The sequence below is a fragment of the Lathamus discolor genome, chromosome 20 (assembly GCF_037157495.1).
Source record: "Lathamus discolor isolate bLatDis1 chromosome 20, bLatDis1.hap1, whole genome shotgun sequence".
NCBI lineage: Eukaryota > Metazoa > Chordata > Aves > Psittaciformes > Psittacidae > Lathamus > Lathamus discolor.
In genome coordinates, this window is record NC_088903.1 from 4,247,275 (window position 1) to 4,267,303 (window position 20,029).

Genomic DNA, 20,029 nt, shown 5'->3' on the forward strand with positions numbered 1-20,029 from the left:
GAAGCTCATCTCTATTTCATCGCTCCCTGTTTAAGAGCTGATGATCATAGATCCCCCCAGCTCCCATGAGGAAATTATCAGGAGCCCAGGGGCCTGGTTGTAAAGTTCATTTGTATGTTGGTATCAGGGCTTATTCATTTCAGACACTGAGAGCTCTTGGGTCTGGCTTCACAGAACTAATGAGTTCTGTGCTCCCAGGACTTTTCTGTTGTTGGTTGTGCAGAGCGGAGGGCAAGCCCCTGGCACTCTGATTCCAGCAGGCTCTGCCCTGTGGTCAGGCTCAGCCATGTCCAGAGCCACTGGGCCTGGCCCCTGTCAGAAAGAGGATCTTGCTGTGCAGAGTTCTGGGGGCAGGGGAAGCAGTGCTGTCAGTTGAGAGCTGAGGGACCTTCTCTTCCTGCGTTATTGCACAGCTGGGGCCGCTGCCTGCACCAGGGTGTCTTGCCCAGCACAGAGGTACAAGCCGCTGTCGGAGACCTCGACCTCCTGCAGCTTCAGGAGGCTGTACTTCCCTGTGGTGTTCAGCACAGCGGTGAAACGGCCACTCTGCTTGGAGCCAGCAAGTGCCTGATACGAGATGAGCTGTGGGGCTTGGTCTTGCTTTTGCTGGTACCAAGCCAAGCCTCGAAAGTAGGATGTCTGGTATGTGCAAGTTGTTTCAAAGGTCTCTCTCTCCTTTACCGTGACTTGTCCTTCTTGCTGGGTGACAGTGATCTGCCCCATGGTGCCTGCAAGGAAGGAAAGGTCAGCAGTTCTGCAGGGAAAGGATTCAGGAAGCAAAGAAGGAATGGATAGAAGCCCAGCTGCTGAACGCTCCCTGCTCCTTGCCAGGTGGGAAAAAACTGATGCCTGGGGATGCAAATAGGAAGAGCAATTTTGGGCAGAATGAGACACCCTATTAATGTGAGAAGTGCAAAATCCCTGGGGCATCTTGGACAAGATCTGAGTGCAGAGCCGGATGTGATCTTCTATGGTGACTGCAAGTGAATAGGAAGAGATAGGGACAGAGAGATGGATTAAAGGGGAGAGAAAAGCAGGAGCAGAGGCATGAGACATCTCTCCTCTCGTTTCCAATAGGAAAGGCATCTGGAGAGAACTGGTGCAAAACCACAAATGTGAGGTAACGCTTCCCAGCTTTCTCCTGCTATTCAGTAGTCGTTCTTGGCATGATCCTGATAAGGCTGGCAAAAGGGAGAAGAAGAGGCATGTGCTTACAGAAGGGCAGGACTTACCGAGCAGTTGCCCCAAGAAAACAGTGAGGATGAGACATCCGAGCTGCATGCTGAGATCAACCTGCGTGTTTGCTGGGAGTCAGAAAACCACCTCCGAGCCCCGAGACAACAGAGGTGCCGGAAACGACTTTGTTCGGGGAGCAAAGGAAGAAGCGGGGAAGCGTTTTTCCTCAGCTGCCTGGGAACAACGCCTCTCCCCCAGACGCCCCAGGCCAGCAGATGAGCACTGCCGTGCAGCAGCCCAGGGGCTCTGGCTCCGGAGCCGCGTCCGGGGAATGCGCTGGGGCACGAAAGGGGGGGCCTCGACGGGCCCGATGCCGGTAGCGGGCGGAGCAGCAGCGCCGCCTCGCGGGCCCGGCCGCCGCTGTCTCGCCGCCCCCCGACACACACCCCCGGCCCCGCCCGCAGCGGTTTTTGCCCGGCCGCAGCCCCGGCTCGCCCCTCCGTGCTTGCTGCGCGCAGTAGTACACCGCCGCGTCCCGGCGCCGGGGCCGGGCGAGCCACAGGACGCTGGACCGGCGATCTGCCGCCACCGAGAGCCGCCCCGCCGGGTCCTGCAGCTCTTTGGAGCCTTTATGAACGCTCGCGAGGAATGCGGGGCCTCGGCCCGGGAGCTGACGGTACCAGTGGATGAACTCGTTAATCCCTATGTTGGGGTGTGAGCAGTTGATTCTGATGCCGGTGCCCTCGGTGGTCTCTGCCCACGGGTCCTGCTGCATCTGGGCTCTGCCCACAGCTGCTGCTGGCACAGCAGAAGGAAAGAACAAACGTTGTCAGAGATCACCGAAATTCGATTTTCCCAGAGAGAGGGTTACCGAGAGTGGCAGAGAGACAGAGCCGGACAGGAACAGATGGGGACACGTGCCCAAGAACAGGGATGGAGAATAAATCTTAATGAACAGGGGTTGCGTGGATGCAGAGTGTAACCGAGGAATGCAGGAAATCAAACTTGTGCCTCCAGAAGCAAAGGAAGCAGAGGGAGTAACGAGAGAGGGGTCTCAGAGCAGGAAGAAGAGCTGGGGATGGCAGATGCAGGGAGAGATGTGTTACAAACTGACGGGGTGAATGGATAAAGAGCAGCTGTGTGTTGCAGCTCAGGGCAGAGGGCTGTATTCAGGGCAGTAAGCAGCGCTGAGTGCAGAGGGGAAGGAGATGGTGCATGGAAAAGCAGGCGTACGTGTAAGCAGGTTCGCAGCGACAGAGGCAGTGGAAAAACGGGGCGAGTAGGAAGAGGGGACTCGGGGGGGTTGCAAAGGGGGACGAGGGGTGGCAGAGGGGCAGGGAGGGGGAAGGAGGCGTGGAATGAGCGGGAGAGGCTGGCGCTGGGCTCCCCGCGGAGCAGCCCGGGCACAAAGCGGCCCCCGCCACCGCCGCCAGCCCCGCGCACCCAGGAGCACCGCGGCCAGCCCCGCCAGCGCCGCCGCCCGGCACCGCCGCATCCCGCCGCTCCGGCGCCCGCGCCTCGCTGCCCGCCGCCAGCCCCGGCTCCCGGCTCCCGGCTGTGGCCGCGGCACCTCCTCTCCGCCCCCTCCGCCCCTTCTCTCGTCCCCTCCCCGCCGCCAGCTCCGCCCCGGGGCTGGGTCCTGCGCCGGCTCCGCTCGGGCTCTGACCCGGCCTGAGGGTGCTCAGCGGCTCTGCGCGGGCACAAGGGGGTCTCCTGGGACAGGGCTTCCCCTAAGCAGGGAGCGCTGTCCTCGCAGCCTGCTGCAGCTTGGAGGCACGTGCACAAACTTGTGCTTTGTACAATTGCAAAGTTCAGCTGCTCTGATTTGTGCGAGTCTCCGGAGACTTGAGTGTTTGAACTCAGGGATTTGTGGTGCTCTTGGTGATCCCTGAATATATCAGATGAATCAGCCTGCGGGCTGCTGACTGTCCAGTGAATGGACAGGCTGGTGGGGCACAAGGGTCTCGTCGCTCCTGGGACACTGTTAGGCTGGTGAAATATAAAGGGTTTGAGGAACGCCTCCTTGTAATTTGACAGTGTTGGAATGCAGGACGAGAATGGACAAGAAGGACAGGCACTCCACAATCCTTTAGACATAAACCGTTGACCAAGTCTAAGACCAAGACTGGATGCAGGTGCGCCCAGGCCCTCTAACATCTGAGCATCAGCTGGAAAGCAAAGGGGTCTTTTCTGAACCTTGTGACTCAACAGAAGGGTCTCTCTAACACATCTTGTCCACCAGCTTAAGGCGACCACCGGTTCAGCAACACCGAGGTGCCCCATGCAAACGCTCCCCTTATTGGTGCTACTGCCAGTGTCCATAAGGAATCGGGTCCTAACTCATCTTTGCAGAGTCCTTGTAGAACAGCTGATGGTGGAGCTCTGTCCAATATATTATTTTTTTAATGTTCTAAATTATAAAGCACCAGCATGTGTTTAATCTGCCAGAAGGGGTAACAGAAATTCCCTCTTTCCCTACTGTAACCTGCTGCAAGTCTGACCTGTCCAGGACACATAGGCCCTTGCTGCCAGAAGTGCTCACCTCTACGACACCTCTCCCTGTTTAAGAGCTATGGTTGATCATAGATTCCCTCCCAGATCCCTTGTCGAGAGCATGAGGAGCCCAGGGCCTTGGGTGTAAGGTTCATTTGCATGCTGGTGTCTTGGCTTACTGGTTTCAGACATGGAAAGCTCTGGGGTCTTTGACAGTCGGGGCTGTTGAGTGTGGTTCTCTCTGGCCCTCAGACACAAGACTTTGCACTTGAACTGGCTCCAGATGTGAGCATAATCTGATGGCTTGACTCAAACCCCGTTTATTTACTGATTTAAGCAAAGGATCCCACTGATTTCAATCCAAATGCGCACTTAGGACCTCTGTATAGGTGTCAGGTGCTTGATGTACCTAATGAGTTCTGGGCTCCCAGGAATTTACTGCTTTGGTTGTGCAGGGTGGAGAGCAAGCCCCTGGCACCATGATTCCCAGCAGGCTCCGCCCTGTGGTCAGGCTCAGCCATGTCCAGTGCCACTGGGCCTGGCCCCTGTCAGAAAGAGGATCTTGCTGTGCAGAGTTCTGGGGGCAGGGGAAGCAGTGCTGTCAGTTGAGAGCTGAGGGACCTTCTCTTCCTGCGTTATTGCACAGCTGGGGCCGCTGCCTGCACCAGGGTGTCTTGCCCAGCACAGAGGTACAAGCCGCTGTCGGAGACCTCGACCTCCTGCAGCTTCAGGAGGCTGTACTTCCCTGTGGTGTTCAGCACAGCGGTGAAACGGCCACTCTGCTTGGAGCCAGCAAGTGCCTGATACGAGATGAGCTGTGGGGCTTGGTCTTGCTTTTGCTGGTACCAAGCCAAGCCTCGAAAGTAGGATGTCTGGTATGTGCAAGTTGTTTCAAAGGTCTCTCTCTCCTTTACCGTGACTTGTCCTTCTTGCTGGGTGACAGTGATCTGCCCCATGGTGCCTGCAAGGAAGGAAAGGTCAGCAGCTCTGCAGGGAAAGGCTTCAGGAAGCAAACAAGGAATGGATACAAACCCAGCTGCTGAACGCTCCCTGCCCCTTGCCTGGCAGGAAAACACAGAAGCCAGAGGACGCAAATACGAAGAGCAGTTTATGGAAGAATGGGACACCCTATTAGTGAGATGAAAATTGCAAAGTCCCTGGGGCATCCTGGACAAGATCTGCTGCGTTGTGTTGGAAAGGAAGAAATGTGGGAGTGCAGAGCCAGATGTGATCTTCTATGGTGACTGCAAGTGAATAGGAAGAGATAGGGACAGAGAGATGGATTACAGGGGAGAGAAAAGCAGGAGGAGAGGCATGAGACATCTCTCCTCTCGTTTCCAATAGGAAAGGCATCTGGAGAGAACTGGTGCAAAACCACAAATGTGAGGTAACGCTTCCCAGCTTTCTCCTGCTATTCAGTAGTCGTTCTTGGCATGATCCTGATAAGGCTGGCAAAAGGGAGAAGAAGAGGCATGTGCTTATAGAAGGGCAGGACTTACCGAGCAGTTGCCCCAAGAAAACAGTGAGGATGAGACATCCGAGCTGCATGCTGAGATCAACCTGCGTGTTTGCTGAGAGTCAGAAAACCACCTCCGAGCCCCGAGACAACAGAGGTGCCGGAAACGACTTTGTTCGGGGAGCAAAGGAAGAAGCGGGGAAGCGTTTTTCCTCAGCTGCCTGGGAACAACGCCTCTGCCCCAGACGCCCCAGGCCAGCAGATGAGCACTGCCGTGCAGCAGCCCAGGGGCTCTGGCTCCGGAGCCGCGTCCGGGGAATGCGCTGGGGCACGAAAGGGGGGGCCTCGACGGGCCCGATGCCGGTAGCGGGCGGAGCAGCAGCGCCGCCTCGCGGGCCCGGCCGCCGCTGCCCCCCGCCCCCCGACACGCACGCCCGGCCCCGCCCGCAGCGGTTTTTGCCCGGCCGCAGCCCCGGCTCGCCCCTCCGTGCTTGCTGCGCGCAGTAGTACACCGCCGCGTCCCGGCGCCGGGGCCGGGCGAGCCACAGGACGCTGGACCGGCGATCTGCCGCCACCGAGAGCCGCCCCGCCGGGTCCAGCAGCTCTTTGGAGCCTTGAAGAGCGCTCACGAGGAATGCGGGGCCTCGGCCCGGGAGCTGACGGTACCAGTGGATGAAGGCGATACGTGGTAAGTTGGGGTGTGAGCAGTTGATTCTGATGCCGGTGCCCTCGGTGGTCTCTGCCAACGGGTCCTGCTGCATCTGGGCTCTGCCCACAGCTGCTGCTGGCACAGCAGAAGGAAAGAACAAACGTTGTCAGAGATCACCGAGATCCGATTTTCCCAGAGAGAGGGTTACCGAGAGTGGCAGAGAGACAGAGCCGGACAGGAACAGATGGGGACACGTGCCCAAGAACAGGGATGGAGAATAAATGTTAATGAACAGGGGTTGCGTGGATGCAGAGTGTAACCGTGGAATGCAGGAAATCAAACTTGTGCCTCCAGAAGCAAAGGAAGCAGAGGGAGTAACGAGAGAGGGGTCTCAGAGCAGGAAGAAGAGCTGGGGATGGCAGATGCAGGGAGAGTTGTGCCATAAACTGACGGGGAGAATGGATAAAGAGCAGATCAGGAGAGTGCTGCAGCTCAGGGCAGAGGGCTGTATTCAGGGCAGTAAGCAGCGCTGAGTGCAGAGGGGAAGGAGATGGTGCATGGAAAAGCAGGCGTACGTGTAAGCAGGTTCGCAGCGACAGAGGCAGTGGAAAAACGGGGCGAGTAGGAAGAGGGGACTCGGGGGGTTTGCAAAGGGGGACGAGGGGTGGCAGAGAGGCAGGGAGGGGGAAGGAGGCGTGGAATGAGCGGGAGAGGCTGGCGCTGGGCTCCCCGCGGAGCAGCCCGGGCACAAAGCGGCCCCCGCCACCGCCGCCAGCCCCGCGCACCCAGGAGCACCGCGGCCAGCCCCGCCAGCGCCGCCGCCCGGCACCGCCGCATCCCGCCGCTCCGGCGCCCGCGCCTCGCTGCCCGCCGCCAGCCCCGGCTCCCGGCTCCCGGCTGTGGCCGCGGCACCTCCTCTCCGCCCCCTCCGCCCCTTCTCTCGTCCCCTCCCCGCCGCCAGCTCCGCCCCGGGGCTGGGTCCTGCGCCGGCTCCGCTCGGGCTCTGACCCGGCCTGAGGGTGCTCAGCGGCTCTGCGCGGGCACAAGGGGGTCTCCTGGGACAGGGCTTCCCCTAAGCAGGGAGCGCTGTCCTCGCAGCCTGCTGCAGCTTGGAGGCACGTGCGCAAACTTGTGCTTTGTACAATTGAAAAGTTCAGCTGCTCTGATTTGTGCGAGTCTCCGGAGACTTGAGTGTTTGAACTCAGGGATTTGTGGTGCTCTTGGTGATCCCTGAATATATCAGATGAATCAGCCTGCGGGCTGCTGACTGTCCAGTGAATGGACAGGCTGGTGGGGCATAAGGGTCTCGTCGCTCCTGGGACACTGTTAGGCTGGTGAAATATAAAGGGTTCGAGGAACGCCTCCTTGTAATTTGACAGTGTTGGAATGCAGGACGAGAATGGACAAGAAGGACAGGCACTCCACAATCCTTTAGACATAAACCGTTGACCAAGTCAAAGACCAAGACTGGATGCAGGTGCACCCAGCCCCTCTAACATCTGGGGATCAGCTGGAAAGCAAAGGGGTCTTTTCTGAACCTTGTGACTCAACAGAAGGGTCTCTCTAACACATCTTGTCCACCAGCTTAAGGCGACCACCGGTTCAGCAACACCGAGGTGCCCCATGCAAACGCTCCCATTATTGGTGCTAGTGCCAATGTCCATAAGGAATCGGCTCCTAACACATCTTTGTACACTCTTGTAGAATGGTTCATGATGGTGGAGCTCTTTCCAATATTTATGTTATTTATTTAATAAAGCACCAGCCTGTGTTTAATCTGCCTGAATGGGTAACAGAAATTTCCCTGCTGTAGGCTGCTGCAAATCTGGCATGTCCAGGACACACAGTCCATTTCTGCTAGAGGAGGTGACCTCTGACACCTCTCCCTGTTTAGGAACTGCGGATGATCATTGATCCCCCCGGCTCCCCTGAGGAGACCATCAGGAGCCCAGGGCCTTGGGTGTAAGGTTCATTTGCGTGCTGGTGTCTTGGCTTACTGGTTTCAGACATGGAAAGCTCTGGGGTCTTTGACAGTCGGGGCTGTTGTGTGTGGTTTTGTTGTGTGTTTGTGTTATTGCACAGCTGGGGCAGCTGCCTGCACCAGGGTGTCTTGCCCAGCACAGAGGTACAAGCCGCTGTCGGAGACCTCGACCTCCTGCAGCTTCAGGAGGCTGTACTTCCCTGTGGTGTTCAGCACAGTGGTGAAACGGCCACTCTGCTTGGAGCCAGCAAGTGCCTGATATAAGATGAGCTGTGGGGCTTGGTCTTGCTTTTGCTGGTACCAAGCCAAAGATGGAGAAAAGGACGTCTGGTATGTGCAAGTTGTTTCAAAGGTCTCTCTCTCCTTTACCGTGACTTGTCCTTCTTGCTGGGTGACAGTGATCTGCCCCATGGTGCCTGCAAGGAAGGAAAGGTCAGCAGCTCTGCAGGGAAAGGCTTCAGGAAGCAAGCAAGGAATGGATAGAAACCCAGCTGCTGAACGCTCCCTGCCCCTTGCCAGGCGGGAAAACAGATGCCTGGAGATGCAAATAGGAAGAGCAATTTTGGGCAGAATGGAACACCCTATTAATGTGAGAAGTGCAAAATCCCTGGGGCATCTTGGACAAGATCTGATACGTTGTGTTGGGAAGGCAGAAAAGTGGGAGTGCAGAGCCAGATGTGATCTTCTATGGTGACAGCAAGTGAATAGGAAGAGAGGCACAGAGAGATGGATTACAGGGGAGAGAAAAGCAGGAGCAGAGGCATGAGATATCTCTCCTCTCATCAATAGGAAGAGCATCTTGAGAGAACTGGTGCAAAACCACAAATGTGAGGTAACGCTTCCCAGCTTTCTCCTGCTATTCAGTAGTAGTTCTTGGCATGATCCTGATAAGGCTGGCAAAAGGAAGAAGAAGAGGCATGTGCTTATAGAAGGGCAGGACTTACCGAGCAGTTGCCCCAAGAAAACAGTGAGGATGAGACATCCGAGCTGCATGCTGAGATCAACCTGCGTGTTTGCTGAGAGTCAGAAAACCACCTCCGAGCCCCGAGACAACAGAGGTGCCGGAAACGACTTTGTTCGGGGAGCAAAGGAAGAAGCGGGGAAGCGTTTTTCCTCAGCTGCCTGGGAACAACGCCTCTGCCCCAGACGCCCCAGGCCAGCAGATGAGCACTGCCGTGCAGCAGCCCAGGGGCTCTGGCTCCGGAGCCGCGTCCGGGGAATGCGCTGGGGCACGAAAGGGGGGGCCTCGACGGGCCCGATGCCGGTAGCGGGCGGAGCAGCAGCGCCGCCTCGCGGGCCCGGCCGCCGCTGCCCCCCGCCCCCCGACACGCACGCCCGGCCCCGCCCGCAGCGGTTTTTGCCCGGCCGCAGCCCCGGCTCGCCCCTCCGTGCTTGCTGCGCGCAGTAGTACACCGCCGCGTCCCGGCGCCGGGGCCGGGCGAGCCACAGGACGCTGGACCGGCGATCTGCCGCCACCGAGAGCCGCCCCGCCGGGTCCAGCAGCTCTTTGGAGCCCTTATGAGCGCTCACGAGGAATGCGGGGCCTCGGCCCGGGAGCTGACGGTACCAGTGGATGAACACGTTAATCCCTATGTTGGGGTGTGAGCAGTTGATTCTGATGCCGGTGCCCTCGCTGGTCTCTGCCCACGGGTCCTGCTGCATCTGGGCTCTGCCCACAGCTGCTGCTGGCACAGCAGAAGGAAAGAACAAACGTTGTCAGAGATCACCGAAATTCGATTTTCCCAGAGAGAGGGTTACCGAGAGTGGCAGAGAGACAGAGCCGGACAGGAACAGATGCGGACATGTACTCATGAACAGGGATGGAGAATAAATGTTGATGAACAGGGGTTGCGTGGATGCAGAGTGTAACCGTGGAATGCAGGAAATCAAACTTGTGCCTCCAGAAGCAAAGGAAGCAGAGGGAGTAACGAGAGAGGGGTCTCAGGGCAGGAAGAAGAGCTGGGTAAGAAGAGCTGGGGATGGCAGATGCAGGGAGAGATGTGTCACAAACTGACGGGATGAATGGATAAAGAGCAGATCAGGAGAGTGCTGCAGCTCAGGGCAGAGGGCTGTATTCAGGGCAGTAAGCAGCGCTGAGTGCAGAGGGGAAGGAGATGGTGCATGGAAAAGCAGGCGTACGTGTAAGCAGGTTCGCAGCGACAGAGGCAGTGGAAAAACGGGGCGAGTAGGAAGAGGGGACTCGGGGGGTTTGCAAAGGGGGACGAGGGGGTGGCAGAGGGGCAGGGAGGGGGAAGGAGGCGTGGAATGAGCGGGAGAGGCTGGCGCTGGGCTCCCCGCGGAGCAGCCCGGGCACAAAGCGGCCCCCGCCACCGCCGCCAGCCCCGCGCACCCAGGAGCACCGCGGCCAGCCCCGCCAGCGCCGCCGCCCGGCACCGCCGCATCCCGCCGCTCCGGCGCCCGCGCCTCGCTGCCCGCCGCCAGCCCCGGCTCCCGGGCTCCCGGCTGTGGCCGCGGCACCTCCTCTCCGCCCCCTCCGCCCCTTCTCTCGTCCCCTCCCCGCCGCCAGCTCCGCCCCGGGGCTGGGTCCTGCGCCGGCTCCGCTCGGGCTCTGACCCGGCCTGAGGGTGCTCAGCGGCTCTGCGCGGGCACAAGGGGTCTCCTGGGACAGGGCTTCCCCTAAGCAGGGAGCGCTGTCCTCGCAGCCTGCTGCAGCTTGGAGGCACGTGCGCAAACTTGTGCTTTGTACATTGAAAAGTTCAGCTGCTCTGATTTGTGCGAGTCTCCGGAGACTTGAGTGTTTGAACTCAGGGATTTGTGGTGCTCTTGGTGATCCCTGAATATATCAGATGAATCAGCCTGCGGGCTGCTGACTGTCCAGTGAATGGACAGGCTGGTGGGGCATAAGGGTCTCGTCGCTCCTGGACACTGTTAGGCTGGTGAAATATAAAGGGTTCGAGGAACGCCCCCCCGCCCTTGTAATTTGACAGTGTTGGAATGCAGGACGAGAATGGACAAGAAGGACAGGCACTCCACAATCCTTTAGACATAAACCGTTGACCAAGTCTAAGACCAGATTGGAAGTATGTGCACCCAGCCCCTCTAACATCTGAGCATCAGCTGGAAAGCAAAGGGGTCTTTTCTGAACCTTGTGACTCAACAGAAGGGTCTCTCTAACACATCTTGTCCACCAGCTTAAGGCGACCACGGTTCAGCAACACCGAGGTGCCCCATGCAAACGCTCCCATTATTGGTGCTAGTGCCAGTGTCCGTAAGGAATCGGCTCCTAACACATCTTTGTACACTCTTGTAGAATGGTTCATGATGGTGGAGCTCTTTCCAATATTTATGTTATTTATTTAATAAAGCACCAGCCTGTGTTTAATCTGCCCCTGAATGGGTACAGAAATTTCCCTGCTGTAGGCTGCTGCAAATCTGGCATGTCCAGGACACACAGTCCATTTCTGCTAGAGGAGGTCATCTCTGACACCTCTCCCTGTTTAGGAACTGCGGATGATCATTGATCCCCCCAGCTCCCCTGAGGAGACCATCAGGAGCCCAGGGCCTTGGGTGTAAGGTTCATTTGCATGCTGGTGTCTTTGGCTTACTGGTTTCAGACATGGAAAGCTCTGGGTCTTTGACAGTCGGGCTGTTGTGTGTGGTTTTGTTGTGTGTCTGTGTTATTGCACAGCTGGGGCAGCTGCCTGCACCAGGGTGTCTTGCCAGCACAGAGGTACAAGCCGCTGTCGGAGACCTCGACCTCCTGCAGCTTCAGAGGCTGTACTTCCCTGTGGTGTTCAGCACAGCGGTGAAACGGCCACTCTGCCTGGAGCCCAGCAAGTGCCTGATACAAGATGAGCTGTGGGGCTTGGTCTTTCTTCTGCTGGTACCAAGCTAAGCCATAAAAGTCAGCACTCTGGTAAGTGCAGGTGGTCTGGAAGGTTTCTTTCTCCTTTACTGTAACTTCTTCTTGCTGGGTGATAGTGATCTGCCCCATGGTGCCTGGAAGAAAGCAGGAATGGAAAGGGTTGCCAAGGAGTGAGACATTCTCCACCCCTCACAGTGTTCAAATCCAGGGTGAACACAGGCTCGGGCAACCAGTCTATTGTGAGGCATCCCCGTGGCATGGGGGTTGGAAGTAGATGATCTCAAGGTCCTTTCCAACCCAAACCATTCTGTGATTCTATAAATCTATGACTATGCTGGAAAGCGCTTTGAAATGCAAACCAAAAGCGGCTTCAAAGTACTGGTGAGAAAGGTCCCTGTGCCTTTTCTCCAGCTAAGCCGCATTGATGGGAACAGCAACACAATGTCTTGTGACAGGAGGTGAGACCTCAGCTCGGTGTGGATCCTACAGCACAAAAATGCCAATACCCCCCAGAGGGATACCCCAGAGGAGAGCTGTGCTTTCAGGCACGTCTTTGGTCTCCATTCTCCTTCTGCCTGCAGTCTTCAGGGAACAGCTGCCTAATAGTGCCTTGCTCTCCTGTGCTGGCTCCAGGACACCTCCAGCAGCGTGAGGGGCAGTTCAGCAGCGAGAGCAGAGGGAGATGGAGAGTTGACAAGAGAAAAAGAAGTCAGGCTCTAAGCTGATCAGGGAGGAGATGTTTCTTCTCTGTCTCATCTTTTTCTGTCAGCTATATCAGCATTTTGAGCAAGAATGTGCAAAACCACCCATGTGAGCTGATGTTTCTAACATTTGCCTATCGAGAGCAGTTCCCTGCAAAGAACTGTTGAGGGGGTGAGGGTCTTTGTGAAGAAGAGGAATCATCCCATCAGTCAAAGCCAATGCTTACCCAGCGGTTTCCTCAGGAAGGCAGCAAGGATGAGGTACCCAAGGAGCATGCTGAGACCAAGCTTCCTGCATGTGTGAGAGAGACTCAGAAACCCACAAGTGCCCACCAAGAGCCCCGAGAGAGCAGAGCTGTCGGAAATGACTCTGCAAGGGGAACAACGAATGAAACGGGGAGGAGAAAATGCTGCTGCTTAGCACAGCTGAAATGCCTGTGCTGTGGTCTTCTCTCCTCCAGTAATGACACATCTTGCTTCTGCGGACTCCACCTTCTGCCATTCCACTGAGAGTCCCTCCTTACGTGATGCCTGTGTCCTCTCCCACCACCCTCAAACCCTTTTCTGGAACGGGTCTGAGACCTCCACAGCCACCTTATGGCAACCATCGGGGTGGCCTTGCTCTTGTCTGACTTTGGGATTATTTTACTTGTAAAGTGAATACCCAGACCTGCTGCAATAGGCATGGTGTCCAGCTTTGATTTTGCCTCTCACGCACACACATTTTGTATGAACAGGCTGAATGTCCAAAAAGACCCTGCAGCTTGGACCTCAACAGACCCTCTCTTTTTCCTGTATTGAGAACACGATCAGTTGAACTACTTCTGCCCAACCCACAGAAGCCCCAAAGCTCTCTGCTGACACGAAATCCACCAGCAATGGCGAGTGCCTCATTTACCTTCTTAGCAGTGGGCTCGCAAGGACTTGCCTAAAGTTGTCGGGGCACAGAGGCAGGGAGCTGGCCAGTGGGGTCCTGATGCTCAGCGTATGGGGTGAGGCTGTGCTTCCTCCTGTGCCTGCCTGTGCCTGAGGGTGTATTTGTGCCTCTGTGTGTGCCTTTATGTATGCATTTGCAACTGCACACGGGACAGGGAGTGTCCGCTAGTGTGTGTGAACAAGTGCATTTCTGTGTGCCTGTTCTGCAGGTCTGCGAACACGTATTTGCAGGTGAGCAAGCAAGTATGTGTGTTGTCAGTGTGCAAGTGCGTTTCCTTCTGGGGAATGTGCTGCTGGCAGGCCTTTACGGGGGACACAGTGCATGCCACGTTCGCCAGAAGGCTCCGAGCCCGTCCTAGAGAACCAAAAAGAGCCTTTTGGGAAGAACCCGACTCGCCCCCCCCTCCCTGCCGAACGCGTCCCGAGCGGGGCCCTTTGCTGCGCCCAGGAGCACGGACCCGCAGCAGCCACCGATGAGAAGAGGTGCTGAGCCCAGACAAGAGGTGCTGAGCCCAGACAAGAGGTGCTGAGCCCTGACAAGGGCACCAAAGGGGCCTGGAGCGCCGCCTGGGGGCCCGGCCGCCGCTGTCTCACACCCCCCCCCCCCGACACGCACGCCCGGCCCCGCCCGCAGCGGTTTTTGCCCGGCCGCAGCCCCGGCTCGCCCCTCCGTGCTTGCTGCGCGCAGTAGTACACCGCCACGTCCCGGCGCCGGGGCCGGGCGAGCCACAGGACGCTGGACCGGCGATCTGCCGCCACCGAGAGCCGCCCCGCCGGGTCCAGCAGCTCTTTGGAGCCTTTATGAACGCTCGCGAGGAATGCGGGGCCTCGGCCCGGGAGCTGACGGTACCAGTGGATGAACTCGTAAAGCCCTATGTTGGGGTGTGAGCAGTTGATTCTGATGCCGGTGCCCTCGGTGGTCTCTGCCCACGGGTCCTGCTGCACCTGGGCTCTGCCCACAGCTGCTGCCGAAGCAGGAGAAGGAAAGAACAAACGTTGTCAGAGATCACCGAGATCCGATGTTCTCACAAAGGGTTAGCAAGAGAAGCAGTGAGACAGCCGGACCGGTACAGATGGAGACAGGTGCCCATCAACAGGGATCAAGAGTGATCCCGGCATGGGTGGGAATTTGAAATGGACACACGGAGAGAGAGGATGAAAGTCAGGTGCGTGCGTGCAGGGATGGAGGGAGAGAGAGGGGACGGGACAGTTGAGCGTGCTACAGTGAAGGATGGAGGGCTGAAATCCGAAGGAGAATACATACTGAATGCAGAAGGGGGTGAGAAGATGTAGGGAATAACTGCGGAGTGCAGGAAATCAAACTTGCGCCCAAAGCTGTGAAGGAAGGGGAGAAATGGGAGACGTAGTGGAGAACTAGGGCGAGTAGGAAGAGGGGACTCGGGGGGTTTGCAAAGGGGGACGAGGGGTGGCAGAGGGGCAGGGAGGGGGAAGGAGGCGTGGAATGAGCGGGAGAGGCTGGCGCTGGGCTCCCCGCGGAGCAGCCCGGGCACAAAGCGGCCCCCGCCACCGCCGCCAGCCCCGCGCACCCAGGAGCACCGCGGCCAGCCCCGCCAGCGCCGCCGCCCGGCACCGCCGCATCCCGCCGCTCCGGCGCCCGCGCCTCGCTGCCCGCCGCCAGCCCCGGCTCCCGGCTCCCGGCTGTGGCCGCGGCACCTCCTCTCCGCCCCCTCCGCCCCTTCTCTCGTCCCCTCCCCGCCGCCAGCTCCGCCCCGGGGCTGGGTCCTGCGCCGGCTCCGCTCGGGCTCTGACCCGGCCTGAGGGTGCTCAGCGGCTCTGCGCGGGCACAAGGGGGTCTCCTGGGACAGGGCTTCCCCTAAGCAGGGAGCGCTGTCCTCGCAGCCTGCTGCAGCTTGGAGGCACGTGCACAAACTTGTGCTTTGTACAATTGCAAAGTTCAGCTGCTCTGATTTGTGCGAGTCTCCGGAGACTTGAGTGTTTGAACTCAGGGATTTGTGGTGCTCTTGGTGATCCCTGAATATATCAGATGAATCAGCCTGCGGGCTGCTGACTGTCCAGTGAATGGACAGGCTGGTGGGGCACAAGGGTCTCGTCGCTCCTGGGACACTGTTAGGCTGGTGAAATATAAAGGGTTTGAGGAACGCCTCCTTGTAATTTGACAGTGTTGGAATGCAGGACGAGAATGGACAAGAAGGACAGGCACTCCACAATCCTTTAGACATAAACCGTTGACCAAGTCTAAGACCAAGACTGGATGCAGGTGCGCCCAGGCCCTCTAACATCTGAGCATCAGCTGGAAAGCAAAGGGGTCTTTTCTGAACCTTGTGACTCAACAGAAGGGTCTCTCTAACACATCTTGTCCACCAGCTTAAGGCGACCACCGGTTCAGCAACACCGAGGTGCCCCATGCAAACGCTCCCCTTATTGGTGCTACTGCCAGTGTCCATAAGGAATCGGGTCCTAACTCATCTTTGCAGAGTCCTTGTAGAACAGCTGATGGTGGAGCTCTGTCCAATATATTATTTTTTTAATGTTCTAAATTATAAAGCACCAGCATGTGTTTAATCTGCCAGAAGGGGTAACAGAAATTCCCTCTTTCCCTACTGTAACCTGCTGCAAGTCTGACCTGTCCAGGACACATAGGCCCTTGCTGCCAGAAGTGCTCACCTCTACGACACCTCTCCCTGTTTAAGAGCTATGGTTGATCATAGATTCCCTCCCAGATCCCTTGTCGAGAGCATGAGGAGCCCAGGGCCTTGGGTGTAAGGTTCATTTGCATGCTGGTGTCTTGGCTTACTGGTTTCAGACATGGAAAGCTCTGGGGTCTTTGACAGTCGGGGCTGTTGAGTGTGGTTCTCTCTGGCCCTCAGACACAAGACTTTGCACTTGAACTGGCTCCAGATGTGAGCATAATCTGATGGCTTGACTCAAACCCCGTTTATTTACTGATTTAAGCAAAGGATCCCACTGATTTCAATCCAAATGCGCACTTAGGACCTCTGTATAGGTGTCAGGTGCTTGATGTACCTAATGAGTTCTGGGCTCCCAGGAATTTACTGCTTTGGTTGTGCAGGGTGGAGAGCAAGCCCCTGGCACCATGATTCCCAGCAGGCTCCGCCCTGTGGTCAGGCTCAGCCATGTCCAGTGCCACTGGGCCTGGCCCCTGTCAGAAAGAGGATCTTGCTGTGCAGAGTTCTGGGGGCAGGGGAAGCAGTGCTGTCAGTTGAGAGCTGAGGGACCTTCTCTTCCTGCGTTATTGCACAGCTGGGGCCGCTGCCTGCACCAGGGTGTCTTGCCCAGCACAGAGGTACAAGCCGCTGTCGGAGACCTCGACCTCCTGCAGCTTCAGGAGGCTGTACTTCCCTGTGGTGTTCAGCACAGCGGTGAAACGGCCACTCTGCTTGGAGCCAGCAAGTGCCTGATACGAGATGAGCTGTGGGGCTTGGTCTTGCTTTTGCTGGTACCAAGCCAAGCCTCGAAAGTAGGATGTCTGGTATGTGCAAGTTGTTTCAAAGGTCTCTCTCTCCTTTACCGTGACTTGTCCTTCTTGCTGGGTGACAGTGATCTGCCCCATGGTGCCTGCAAGGAAGGAAAGGTCAGCAGCTCTGCAGGGAAAGGCTTCAGGAAGCAAACAAGGAATGGATACAAACCCAGCTGCTGAACGCTCCCTGCCCCTTGCCTGGCAGGAAAACACAGAAGCCAGAGGACGCAAATACGAAGAGCAGTTTATGGAAGAATGGGACACCCTATTAGTGAGATGAAAATTGCAAAGTCCCTGGGGCATCCTGGACAAGATCTGCTGCGTTGTGTTGGAAAGGAAGAAATGTGGGAGTGCAGAGCCAGATGTGATCTTCTATGGTGACTGCAAGTGAATAGGAAGAGATAGGGACAGAGAGATGGATTACAGGGGAGAGAAAAGCAGGAGCAGAGGCATGAGACATCTCTCCTCTCGTTTCCAATAGGAAAGGCATCTGGAGAGAACTGGTGCAAAACCACAAATGTGAGGTAACGCTTCCCAGCTTTCTCCTGCTATTCAGTAGTCGTTCTTGGCATGATCCTGATAAGGCTGGCAAAAGGGAGAAGAAGAGGCATGTGCTTATAGAAGGGCAGGACTTACCGAGCAGTTGCCCCAAGAAAACAGTGAGGATGAGACATCCGAGCTGCATGCTGAGATCAACCTGCGTGTTTGCTGAGAGTCAGAAAACCACCTCCGAGCCCCGAGACAACAGAGGTGCCGGAAACGACTTTGTTCGGGGAGCAAAGGAAGAAGCGGGGAAGCGTTTTTCCTCAGCTGCCTGGGAACAACGCCTCTGCCCCAGACGCCCCAGGCCAGCAGATGAGCACTGCCGTGCAGCAGCCCAGGGGCTCTGGCTCCGGAGCCGCGTCCGGGGAATGCGCTGGGGCACGAAAGGGGGGGCCTCGACGGGCCCGATGCCGGTAGCGGGCGGAGCAGCAGCGCCGCCTCGCGGGCCCGGCCGCCGCTGCCCCCCGCCCCCCGACACGCACGCCCGGCCCCGCCCGCAGCGGTTTTTGCCCGGCCGCAGCCCCGGCTCGCCCCTCCGTGCTTGCTGCGCGCAGTAGTACACCGCCGCGTCCCGGCGCCGGGGCCGGGCGAGCCACAGGACGCTGGACCGGCGATCTGCCGCCACCGAGAGCCGCCCCGCCGGGTCCAGCAGCTCTTTGGAGCCTTGAAGAGCGCTCACGAGGAATGCGGGGCCTCGGCCCGGGAGCTGACGGTACCAGTGGATGAAGGCGATACGTGGTAAGTTGGGGTGTGAGCAGTTGATTCTGATGCCGGTGCCCTCGGTGGTCTCTGCCAACGGGTCCTGCTGCATCTGGGCTCTGCCCACAGCTGCTGCTGGCACAGCAGAAGGAAAGAACAAACGTTGTCAGAGATCACCGAGATCCGATTTTCCCAGAGAGAGGGTTACCGAGAGTGGCAGAGAGACAGAGCCGGACAGGAACAGATGGGGACACGTGCCCAAGAACAGGGATGGAGAATAAATGTTAATGAACAGGGGTTGCGTGGATGCAGAGTGTAACCGTGGAATGCAGGAAATCAAACTTGTGCCTCCAGAAGCAAAGGAAGCAGAGGGAGTAACGAGAGAGGGGTCTCAGAGCAGGAAGAAGAGCTGGGGATGGCAGATGCAGGGAGAGTTGTGCCATAAACTGACGGGGAGAATGGATAAAGAGCAGATCAGGAGAGTGCTGCAGCTCAGGGCAGAGGGCTGTATTCAGGGCAGTAAGCAGCGCTGAGTGCAGAGGGGAAGGAGATGGTGCATGGAAAAGCAGGCGTACGTGTAAGCAGGTTCGCAGCGACAGAGGCAGTGGAAAAACGGGGCGAGTAGGAAGAGGGGACTCGGGGGGTTTGCAAAGGGGGACGAGGGGTGGCAGAGAGGCAGGGAGGGGGAAGGAGGCGTGGAATGAGCGGGAGAGGCTGGCGCTGGGCTCCCCGCGGAGCAGCCCGGGCACAAAGCGGCCCCCGCCACCGCCGCCAGCCCCGCGCACCCAGGAGCACCGCGGCCAGCCCCGCCAGCGCCGCCGCCCGGCACCGCCGCATCCCGCCGCTCCGGCGCCCGCGCCTCGCTGCCCGCCGCCAGCCCCGGCTCCCGGCTCCCGGCTGTGGCCGCGGCACCTCCTCTCCGCCCCCTCCGCCCCTTCTCTCGTCCCCTCCCCGCCGCCAGCTCCGCCCCGGGGCTGGGTCCTGCGCCGGCTCCGCTCGGGCTCTGACCCGGCCTGAGGGTGCTCAGCGGCTCTGCGCGGGCACAAGGGGGTCTCCTGGGACAGGGCTTCCCCTAAGCAGGGAGCGCTGTCCTCGCAGCCTGCTGCAGCTTGGAGGCACGTGCGCAAACTTGTGCTTTGTACAATTGAAAAGTTCAGCTGCTCTGATTTGTGCGAGTCTCCGGAGACTTGAGTGTTTGAACTCAGGGATTTGTGGTGCTCTTGGTGATCCCTGAATATATCAGATGAATCAGCCTGCGGGCTGCTGACTGTCCAGTGAATGGACAGGCTGGTGGGGCATAAGGGTCTCGTCGCTCCTGGGACACTGTTAGGCTGGTGAAATATAAAGGGTTCGAGGAACGCCTCCTTGTAATTTGACAGTGTTGGAATGCAGGACGAGAATGGACAAGAAGGACAGGCACTCCACAATCCTTTAGACATAAACCGTTGACCAAGTCAAAGACCAAGACTGGATGCAGGTGCACCCAGCCCCTCTAACATCTGGGGATCAGCTGGAAAGCAAAGGGGTCTTTTCTGAACCTTGTGACTCAACAGAAGGGTCTCTCTAACACATCTTGTCCACCAGCTTAAGGCGACCACCGGTTCAGCAACACCGAGGTGCCCCATGCAAACGCTCCCATTATTGGTGCTAGTGCCAATGTCCATAAGGAATCGGCTCCTAACACATCTTTGTACACTCTTGTAGAATGGTTCATGATGGTGGAGCTCTTTCCAATATTTATGTTATTTATTTAATAAAGCACCAGCCTGTGTTTAATCTGCCTGAATGGGTAACAGAAATTTCCCTGCTGTAGGCTGCTGCAAATCTGGCATGTCCAGGACACACAGTCCATTTCTGCTAGAGGAGGTGACCTCTGACACCTCTCCCTGTTTAGGAACTGCGGATGATCATTGATCCCCCCGGCTCCCCTGAGGAGACCATCAGGAGCCCAGGGCCTTGGGTGTAAGGTTCATTTGCGTGCTGGTGTCTTGGCTTACTGGTTTCAGACATGGAAAGCTCTGGGGTCTTTGACAGTCGGGGCTGTTGTGTGTGGTTTTGTTGTGTGTTTGTGTTATTGCACAGCTGGGGCAGCTGCCTGCACCAGGGTGT

General features: G+C 57.7%; 3 protein-coding genes and 1 gene segment (V, D, J or C); all 4 read right to left on the reverse strand.

The window, feature by feature from the left end:
* Positions 1–1,402: 1,402 nt before the first annotated feature.
* LOC136024295 (probable non-functional immunoglobulin lambda variable 1-50) lies at positions 1,403–2,776 on the reverse strand. The segment is given in 2 exon segments: positions 1,403–1,971; positions 2,620–2,776. Coding segments are annotated over 2 exon segments (621 nt in total).
* Positions 2,777–5,247: 2,471 nt separating this feature from the next.
* On the reverse strand, positions 5,248–6,683 carry LOC136024296 (uncharacterized). The gene is made up of 2 exons (XM_065699512.1): positions 6,560–6,683; positions 5,248–5,909 (listed from the first exon to the last, which is right to left on the reverse strand). Exons 1-2 carry the CDS (start codon positions 6,609–6,611, stop codon positions 5,248–5,250), a joined length of 714 nt encoding a protein of 237 aa, XP_065555584.1. The 5' UTR covers positions 6,612–6,683.
* A 2,095-nt stretch (positions 6,684–8,778) lies between these two features.
* LOC136024297 (uncharacterized) lies at positions 8,779–10,193 on the reverse strand. Its single transcript, XM_065699513.1, has 2 exons — positions 10,106–10,193; positions 8,779–9,437 (listed from the first exon to the last, which is right to left on the reverse strand). Exons 1-2 carry the CDS (start codon positions 10,155–10,157, stop codon positions 8,779–8,781), a joined length of 711 nt encoding a protein of 236 aa, XP_065555585.1. The 5' UTR covers positions 10,158–10,193.
* A 7,200-nt stretch (positions 10,194–17,393) lies between these two features.
* On the reverse strand, positions 17,394–18,829 carry LOC136024298 (uncharacterized). The gene is made up of 2 exons (XM_065699514.1): positions 18,706–18,829; positions 17,394–18,055 (listed from the first exon to the last, which is right to left on the reverse strand). Exons 1-2 carry the CDS (start codon positions 18,755–18,757, stop codon positions 17,394–17,396), a joined length of 714 nt encoding a protein of 237 aa, XP_065555586.1. The 5' UTR covers positions 18,758–18,829.
* Positions 18,830–20,029: the final 1,200 nt, after the last annotated feature.